General features: G+C 38.2%; 1 protein-coding gene across 2 annotated transcripts in view; it reads left to right on the top strand.

Moving 5' to 3' along the window:
* Positions 1-1,347: 1,347 nt before the first annotated feature.
* CEP120 (centrosomal protein 120) overlaps positions 1,348-10,268 on the top strand; it is a 45,773-nt gene continuing 36,852 nt past the window's right edge. Inside the window, exons 1-6 of one of the 2 annotated variants that reach the window (XM_085041901.1) lie at positions 1,348-1,565; positions 2,722-2,878; positions 3,820-3,934; positions 4,791-4,932; positions 7,042-7,190; positions 8,321-8,518. In XM_085041901.1, coding sequence (XP_084898027.1) covers positions 1,514-1,565; positions 2,722-2,878; positions 3,820-3,934; positions 4,791-4,932; positions 7,042-7,190; positions 8,321-8,518 — 813 coding nt within the window. In that variant the 5' untranslated portion in view covers positions 1,348-1,513. The remainder of the gene's footprint in view (positions 1,566-2,721; positions 2,879-3,819; positions 3,935-4,790; positions 4,933-7,041; positions 7,191-8,320; positions 8,519-10,268) is intronic. The other variant, XM_085041902.1, reaches the window with a different exon arrangement.

Raw genomic sequence — 10,268 nt, 5'->3', positions numbered from 1 at the left:
AAGTCACAAGCTCTCAGTCTTTTGTGCTGGCTCTGGCATTCGTCTGACCCTCTGCTGAACCAGCCCAGCTTGCTAAATAGGCAAATAGCAAATCCATGGACAGTTACAAGAAGTGATTGTTTATTCAACAGTAGGTCACAAGAATATTATTTTCAGGAATCACACCAAGAGAAATCAATATTCAAATGAAAAAGCTGTACAGGTATATTGGATATTGAATATACAGGTAAATTGTATATTCTTGGTATCATCTGGGATCATGTTCCCTCACTAGCCAAAATCACTCACTTTTCAGAGGTCTGCCTCCAGGTTTTGTGTAAAAAGTATCTAGAAAAAGTGCCAGCAACTTGGCTTGCAGAAGGTAACAGTGATAGAAATTTAAGAACTCAGACTGCAGAGCTAGAGAGTTGCTATGCCAAATGTAGTGTTATATGACAGAAGATGACACAACAAAAAGCAGCAGCCAGAACTGAACTTGGACAGATTCAACTCAGACATAAGAAAGTGTCCCGTGGGGAAGTGTTTCAGAACCAGAATAAATTCTTGAAAAAGGAAAACAGGTTCTCCCTCTCCTGGTGTTTCCAAATTGTGACTCAGCAACTTTACAGAATATGTGTGCTACTAAAATACAAGGATATTATGTCAGCACAAAGATTTTGCTAGGCTATCTACTAAAAAACGTACTGTAAACTTAAAAATGGGGAGTTTTGCCTCACGGTCAAGACATATGCATGTAACTTGGGATGCCAAGGGCAAGGACACACTAATTTCTGATGTTGCTGCTTAACTGATTAACACTTCTTACGGAAGACCAGAACTCTAAGGAATTAGCTATGGAGGACAAAGCTGGATTTCGCTACAACTGGATTCAGATTCTCCCGCTCTGACACTCGTCACTGTGGGGAAAAAAAAAAAAAAGAAACTTCCCCGCTTTAACACAAGGCCCATCTTTGAAGCAGCTGCTATTCCTCCACTTCGTAATGCAGAGTGCTCGTGAAAAACACACTATTTATACTTTCATTTGTGGCGCTTTTAACTACAGTTCCACGTCCCTGTCTCTCTAGCGATCGGCGCGGCCTGGGCCGAGGCGGTGCGGAGGCGGTGCGGAGGCGGTGCCGGGGCCGAGGCGGTGCGGGGGCGGTGCGGAGGCGGTGCCGGGGCCGAGGCGGTGCCGGGGCCGAGGCGCGGCGGACCCGAGGCGGTGCCGAGGCCGGGGTGGAGCCGGGGCGGTGCGGGCGGTGCCTGGGCCGTGGCGGTGTGGGGCGGCGCCGGGCCCGAGGCCGTGGCGGGGCCGGGGCGGTGCGGGGGCGGGGCCGGGGCGGTGCCGGCGGCGGAAGCGGCGGCTGTTGGCGTTGCCGGGCGGAAGCGGCGGCAGTTGGCGTTTAAAGGCTCCGCGGCGGCAAAAGGGCGGCGAGTGGCGGCAGCGCGGGCCTGAGGACTCCGGGTTCCCTCCGCTCCGCCTCGGGAGCGGCCGCGCTTCCCGGCCCCGGCAGCGCCAGGGCGGAGCGGGGAGATGGTTTCCAGAGCCGCCGATCGGCTGCTGATCGTCGTCTCCGTGCTGGAAGGTAACAGGGAAGGGCGGGAGGGTCGCGGCCTCCCGGCTGCTGCGCGTCCTCTCGGCCCGAGGGCAGCATGAGGGGTGGTCGCTGCCTCCGAGGTGTTACCTGGGGTGAGCCCAGCAGCATTGAGTAAACCGGTTATATTAATAAAGCCTTACGTATCTTAAGGACCTACGTATCTTAAGGATACCCGCAATTCGATTTCAGAGGTATTTACACAATGTGTTATTTAAAAGGAGTGAGGAAAGTAAGCGTCCTTCTCTGAGGGTTTGGGGTTTTTTGGTTTGGTTTTTTGTTTTTTTTTTTTTAGGTAGTCTGGTGTTTCTGTCCCTTCTTAGCTTCTTTTGGTAGTGTTGACTCGGTCGTGTAGCTAGTTATTCTTCATCTTGTATTTCTACAGATTTTCGTTTCTGTGGTCTAATTAGTGTGTGTGAGTTGTGTGTTTGGGTGTCTTTTTCTGTTTTGGGCTGTTCTGGAGATTTGTGGCGTTTGGGTTGGTTTTTTTTTTTGTTTGTTTTTTTTTTTTATGAATGCTTTCTCTTTATCAAGTAAATCCTATTATCTCTCTGACCATTTATGTGGTTTGCCTGAGGAGCTTACAAATAAGATCCCGTCTTTTGGCATGACTGTAGTATCATCTTCCCACACTGTGATATAAGTAAATTTTAAGTGTTCACTTCTTCTTGGCATTTCAAATTAGAATATTGGATGATCCTAAACCCAGGACCAATCATACACAGTTTTAGGCACTCTCCTAATCTGGTAATGGTTTTTTTTTTCCTGCAAGTGGCAGGAAAAACACTTCTCACTACTTTTATAAGATCGTGTTTTTTGTACTTTGATGTGGGACAGTCATAACATTCACTCTCTTTCTCTCAGCTGCTTACTTACCTGTTGCCAGTCATAGTTTTCTCAAATCATTCTAATTGCTTACGTCTTTCTCTTTGTTGTTTTTTACTTAATGTCTTGTTTTTTCACACATGGTTTGTTTCACGTTACATTCTTTCATATTTCTGCATAGTGCAAACACTTTTTCTTTAATGTAAAGTACAGCACAGGGAAGATTATATGAGAATTAATTTTATGTAATTGGTTTGTGGCATAAATCTGAGCTCTTGCTTCTTTTTTCAGTGATGGCACATGCAATTCCACTCTTTTACAGGGCGCTGCTTTCCAAAACGACCCAAGCACATGCTTGTAGTTGAAGCCAGGTTAGATGGTGAGCAGTTGTCTACTGATCCTGTGGAGCATACTGATCAGCCAGAATTTGCTACAGAATTGGCTTGGGAACTTGATAGGAAAGCACTTCATCAGCACAGGTAATGTTAAAAAGTAATGTCTGATTTGCAGATGAAATTTAATTGTCTTGTTTTTACAGTTAGTGAAATACAGTTTTTGTGTTACTGTCATCTGAATGGTGTTTTAGAAGCTTTCTTTTACTTTTATCTACTATAATGTTGCAAAAAACATATATAAATGTAATGTAATGCGTAAAAAGGTAGTATGTGGCAAGATAAGTGATGTTTAAAAATTCTAAAGGATATGTTTTTACAATACTAAAGAAAAAAACCCCACAGGTGCCTAGAGCAAATTAACAATGCTATAATCCAAGCATTGAAGTCAAGCTTCTTTACATACACTGTGACACAAAATTAACTTCAAAGCTGAAAAGCCTATGTAAGTAGTTTTTGAAAACATCGAGAAGATGAGCTGAGAAATTGAATGTAAAAATTTGGTTTTACAAGTTTTACAACTTACTGGGTGGAATATTAATGGCCATATTTTCAAAGAAGTTGGAGGCTGTATCATCTGTGTCTGTCATCTGTGTCTGACAGAGAAAGATGCCTGCATGTGCCATGCACTAGACACATGTGCCTTGGAGTAGTTAAGTGCTTTAGCCAAAAATCAGCTCCACAAGTCCTATTTTTAAGATACCCTTGCAAGTGAAATTCAAATTTCATGTAAGGTGCTGTGCTTATTTCTTTTATGTGGATGAGGTATTTGTCATTAATGTCTTTTTAATGGCACATGAGACTCTGAGGCTCCAATGCGCTCCTCTTAAGAAATTAAACCCGTGTTCCTTCTCTTACTTAATTATGAATTTTTATATGTTCAATATAAATTCAGTTTGTGACGTAATGAAACTTGTTATATAACAAGTTTTGTATCATTGGCTTGCTGGAAACTTATGAACTATCTTTGAGAACTAATTGCAGAGATAACTTTTATATTTAGTATTTCAACTGAGTTACTTTTTCAGGCTGCAGCGTACACCTATCAAACTCCAGTGTTTTGCACTGGATCCTGTATCTTCAGTTCGAGAGAATATAGGCTATATTGTACTGGATTTAAGGGCTGCACAGGAAAAGAAACAGGTATGTTATGGGGTATAAAAATAATACAGATAATACAGTTTGAATTAAAGCATTGGCTAAACTTTGAGTCTCATTTTGGAGTATGACTGACTGATCATGTATGGGGGATTTTGTTGCCTTTTCTTTAGAGCAGTGACATCTTGATGAGAGCATCCACAAATGAAAAAACACTGTTGTACTAATCTTGCTTGCTTCTGAATTGGATAATTGGAACACTAAGAACAAATAACTCTACACAATTTCATTTTTTAATGAGCTGGAAAAATTTACGTAAGCAGTAGATACAGAGCAATTAAAGTGAACCTCTGTCATCTAATCAGGTCTTAAGTTGGGGTTTTTTTCAGTGGGCCTCCATGGAAAATGTGTTAGGTGATCATTTCTGGCCCCTTAATACAGTATAGAGTAAGCAGAATACAATTGCTTACATAAATTTAATTAGCCAACACCCTTACATTGAGCTTGATCAAAACATAACTTTGGTATGGGTCATACCAGGGCTCTGGTGTCTTGTTTTGACATCTCTCTTCTTCAGAATTTTCAGTGCGTAAGACTTACTGTGCATAGTTGAAAACTTGAAGGTTTTCTAATGAAAGATTTAAGGTATATTTCTCGTTCTAACGTTTTCACTGTACAAGTCAGTGGAAAGAATTTGGTATGGTCAGCTAGTCACCCAGGAACCATTCTGTAGAATCTTTTAGTACAATAGTGTACTAAATAGACCAAATTTTTAGAAATAAAGACCAAAGTATATATCTGTAGATGATGTAATAGAAGTGCTTTTCATTAATAATAGTATACTATTTTTTCTGGGGTTTTTAAATGCTTATGGTTTTTATTTTTGTTTTTAATTATGTAGTCACCTAAATGGTATCCTTTGCTTAGTAACAAGTACCCTAAGTTTAAACCTGAAATACAAGTTGGTGTTGCATTGGAGACTGATTCAAAAGCACTGGTTGATGATTTTAAAGCAAAGGAGGCACCCCCTAGAGAAGGGAAGGGTAAGTAACATGATGTCACTCACTTTGAATTAAATATCTTCCTATGCCAGATGATGTATCCCATGTTGCACATGTGTTGCTTTAAGTCTCTAGAGAATTTTAATTTCGTATAAATTCCAATGCAAATCCTTTACAGATGGTTAATGTACCTTGTGGTAGTAAATTTTTCAAGGATGCTTTACTGTGGTAATTGTGTGACTTTTAGGGATACAAGTTGCAAAACAGCTGATCTTTAAAATGAGAATCAGGGACCATAGTTAACTCCCTTGGGCATTCTACTTGTGTTTATGGGCTTTAGAATGTTATGAAAGAAATAGGAAAGGAGCTTCTTTACAGAATGTAAAGTTTCAGTACTTTGAGCTTGGAACTATAAAGTAGTAAAATGTCTCATACGTTGAGTAGGCTTGCTTCTTTTTTTATGGGGGGTTCTTCTAATCTTTCAGTACTTAAAACATGTCCTGTTCTTAAGGTTTTTTTGTAGTAACATCTGTTTACTGTTGGGACTCATCCCAATTCTTTTGTTCATTTCTCTCAAAAGAGATTAATAAAATGTGTCAAAAATCAATTGGAACTCAAATGTTAACACTAGCAGGTATCTTTGTGCTGTGCCTTTCAGTCATTTTTTAATCTATGATTTCTTTTTTAATGCAAGTTAGTAGTTTTTAAAAAAAACCAAAAATAAGGTCTTAGAAATTTGATTTAAAACAGTCCCAAAACAAAAACACATTTCCATCTTGCCCTGATCCCCCACCCAAATGCCTGTCTACTTAATTTTTGAAAAATGAGCCTTTTGGTACAACTAGTGGATTTTCTCCTACATACTTTGCAATACTTTATGTTCTTGCCCTGAAAGGGTAACTTTTCCCTAATTTTAAATCCATCATCTATCTGCTTATGATCTGTGACTGTGATTTTGTAAAAATAAGTGGTCAGTGGCAGTGTTTTACAAGGCTTCTGGCCCAGAATTCACTGACTTGGCTGCATTTCAAGATTGTCTAAGACAGTATTTAAGTGTCAGTGTAATTGCATAGCGTACTTCATTCTTTCAGGTTTACAACAGAACACAGGGAACCTTCCATATTGTAAAGTTTATAAAGCAGGCAAGGAACTACTGTAAATGATTCCTTAGTCTGCACTTCCCATGGGATCTTTGTTCCTGCAAGTTCTCCTATCTGTCATGACACTAGCAAAAAATACAAGACCCTTCTGCCTTCACCCAGCACTGTCTTCCAGTGCGTGTTTTCTGTGGAATAATTGCTACAAACAAGTTTGCCAGCTTTTTCCTTTCTTTTGTCACATCAAAATTAGTCAGTATCATATTTATGTAATGATGAAAAGCTATCTTGTGGGTTTTTGCGGCTGAAAAGTTAATGTTCCAGGTATTGGGTGTGACATAGTTGGATTATCCTGTTTTAGTCTAGTCAGATAGTTTTCTGTTTAGGATTCATAAACCCTTTTTTCATTCACTGACTTAAGTTGTCTAAAGCTGCCAGTATTTGAAATGGAGCTTTTTTGTTCACAAAATGCTGTGTCATTATTTCTATTTGGCGTAACCTGAGGGGCTTTGAAATGTGTTGAATTACTGGCACTGTAGAGTAGGAACCAGCAAACCAGAATACAGTGTTTTATGCGTTGAAGACTTAAAATGTAAAAGCTTTAAATGAGACGTTCTAAAGGTCTGTTAAATGGCACAACATATTTGTTCCAACCAGTTGCAATATGCAGTTACTGTCTTGCATTTCCTTTAATGAGTGAAGTAAAGAAACAGCGTGGTAAACTCTAGCCTAATAAAATGCAATGCCAGTCACTGTAATGCTACTCACTGTGACACTAAATAAAAATAGGGACTAAAATTCTGTCTAGCATGGTTTTCAACATCTGTGAATAGAAGTTAATTTCAGAATTTTTTGTAGTTATACTTGGTATACCTAGGCACTTTTTTGTGTGTTTTGCAATGCTTTGGTACCGGGCATCAAGGTCTTTATTTGTAATTTTTCTTTGCACATTTAATTTCCATGTGTCATACTTAAAGATAAAATTGCAGTTATATATCAGATCGCTGAAGCAATTAAGACCACTTGTTACTCATGTTTATTTCTTCTCTTCTAGTACTCACCCTTTTGCCTGGGCTAGATCCTAAAAGTATTGTGCCAGTTTTGAATGAAGAAGAGGGCTATCATCAGATTGGACCAGCAGAGTATTGCAGAGATCACTTTGTCTTGTCTGTAACCATTGCATTTGCCAGACAGTTGGAACAGGTCTGTTTTCCTTGTGTGTGTAGTTTTTAAGACGTATTATCCCATATTACTATTTTCACCCTCCCATGCCTCATTTCTAATTAGGATTTTTTTTTTATTGTTTTCTGTGTTTTATTTCTGTGTTTTATTGTTTTCTGTGTTTATTTCAATAAATACCCTTGTCCCATTTTATATTTACATACGTAAATTTTCATTTTAAAAGTTTATTAAGTCCTTAAACTGTCAGATTATAGATTAAATATAATTATCAAAGTGCTAAACATGTATTTACTTTAAGTTATGTGCTCTTATGAAATGCATACTTCTGTACTGCAATATTGTGTAAAAAGTGTGTGTATGGGTAATACCAGTCTTCAGTGCGGTGCCCGTGCAGTGAAGTTCAAACAAGGTGGAATACTTTCCAAGTATGTACGACAGCATTCATTTATAGCCTGAGGGAAGGACTTGTTAGCTTTCGTGAAATGCCTTACTAAATGATTGTTTCAGCTTTAGACCTCAGCTGCTGTGTTTATGCTGTACTGCCTGCATAGGCTTAATCAGCCTAGAACTCTCAGTGTGTGATAAACTCTCCTTGGTATTGTCATCTTTTTCTCAGGGAAAATAATTTTCCATGTCAGAATTATAGGACCTTGAGAAGTAAATTTATTGTGATCATTCTTGGGTGGATTGTGCCTCTTAAAGGATTGAATTCACAATTGCAGTTGCCTACAGGATGAAGTAGCTGTTTGTCTGCTTTAGTCTTTTATTCAATCACATAAATTATGAAATCGTATCTAATCTGCATTATTTACATTGGAAATATTTTATGAAAGCACTGCTTATTTCTGAGTATTTGTGCAGTGCTTGATGTTACTAAATGCATGTTGGTTACAGCCCTTGGTTGTTGACAAATATAAAAGGTAATTAAAAATATTTTGCAAGTTGTTATGCTTGTAAATTAAAGCTTGCTTTTTTACTTGAAAAAAAGTAAAACATTTTTAATTTGAGTATTAATATAAAAGTTACATGTGGACTGCAAGCTAGGATTTAGGTCAGCTGGTCACTTTAAACTCTAATTTCCAAGCTAGTGCTTTGGAATTACTGTAATTCTACATCAAGAGATATGTTATTCTCTTCTGCATCTCTTTCAGTTAGTTCCTAGTACTATGAAGCTTCCTGATCGACAACCAGAGTTCTTTTTCTACTACTCATTATTGGGAAATGATGTCACAAATGAACCTTTCACTGATTTAATTAATCCAAACTTTGAGCCAGAAAGAGCGTCAGTTCGAATACGCAGTACAGTAGATGTTCTTCAAATTTATCTTTGTGCGCAGTCAAAGTTGCAGGTAAGATGTTTCATTTCAAATGTGAATGAACATAATGAAAATTAAAGAAATAGAATATGTCTCAGGCTGTATCTGGGAAGGATTTCTGTTTCCAAAGCTAAGATTGTAGTATAGTTTTTTGGCTCAAATATAAGTTGATTCTCTTGCTGGTATTAGGGAAATGCTAGCAGCAGGTTTCCCAGTGTCAGGTGGAGCGCAGTATTTTTAATTAGTTGCTGTTACAACAAGCTGGTTTACATGTCGTGATAAAAGCTGTTGCTGAAATATGATCTTCCCAAAGAGCTAACGTGGCACTCTCAAGAGCTCTGGGCTTTGAGGCTTGCACTGCAATTAGACCATCTGCAACCCAGAGTCCTGATTTCTGCTACCTGTGATAATCCCGTGCCAGCTGCTCAGGTCACTCTTGCCTAAGTTCTAAAATCACTGTCCTCAGTACTCTGTCTGTAATGAGGGAGGTCTGGCTTTTCTCCCCACTCTGTAGCCAAATGCTGTTTGTAAATAACACTGCAGACATATTTGGTCTGTTATGGGATATTGCTTTAGTCTTTCCTTTAAAGGGGGGACATGGTTTAGTGGTGGGTTGGCAGTGTTAGGTTCACCGTTGTACTCAGCAATCTTGAGGGTCTTTTCCAACCGAAATGAATCTATGATTCTAAATATCAGATAGTACTTGGAGTGTTTGTGGCAATTTGTGCATGGCTCACATTTAAACTAATTACAAAACAAGAGGCTATTTGGTTGGATGAGGATGGTATAGGGTTTTTGATAATGTAGCTAGTAAATTAGTGTTAGTTACACAAAGTCATTTATCTGGACCCTTTTGAAGTTATCTTTCTTTGAGTTTATAGAGATCATTCTAGGGTTTTTATACAGGGCAGTTAAAAATGTTTTTATTTAAATCTTGTATTGTTTCAGATTTTTTTTTAACCTCATCTTTAAATATTTTTGGAGAAACATGCACTGGGGTGTTTGAAACTTAATCTTACTCCACAGTATTAAAACACAGTAATTAATTTAGTGTATATGATGCATGTGTACATATATAGGAAATTATGCATGTTTACATCATATGTAAAGAACTTTTTGAACAAAAGTTGTATTGCGGTCAGATCCATATTTTGATTTACAGTTTTCTTTCTTTTATTTCTCACTCATCTTCTTAAAATTTAGGATATACGATCAGAGCACTGTATTCTGATTCTTAATTTTAACATATTTTTCCAAAAATGAAGACTTTGGTTGTATAAGATGCCAGTTGCCAGACTAGGGTGTGTGTATAAGTGTATTGTATGACTGTATTTGTATATATATGCTTATGTACACACCTGGGTACATATACTGGCAGCTGATACCTTTTAGCATGACTGTTTAAGTGCAATGAATGTTGGGAATATTTATTGGGATGGGATTTATAAGGATGGAAATGCAGTGTTCTGATCTGCTACATCAAAACTAAAGTGACGTTTATTTGGGGAAAAGCAAGTTAGTATGTAAGTTTCATGGAGTAACTTTGAGGAAAATAGATTACCTTAGTGTGTGTTGGTTTCTTTAAGATCCGTCTTTCACTTGTATGTAACTTTGAGGAAAATAGATTACCTTAGTGTGTGTTGGTTTCTTTAAGATCCGTCTTTCACTTGTATGTATAAGTATCAAGCTGTATAAGGAATAAACAGTTGAGTCAAGTTTTTGGATAATGATATTTACCAAGAATTAAAACCACAGTTACTTAATTCCAAAAATCCTGCCAACT

Source organism: Lichenostomus cassidix, chromosome Z (assembly GCF_008360975.1).
Source record: "Lichenostomus cassidix isolate B80296 chromosome Z, HeHo_3.0, whole genome shotgun sequence".
Lineage (NCBI taxonomy): Eukaryota > Metazoa > Chordata > Aves > Passeriformes > Meliphagidae > Lichenostomus > Lichenostomus cassidix.
Note: the sequence above shows the minus strand (reverse complement) of the source record. Positions and strands in the feature narration are given on the sequence as shown.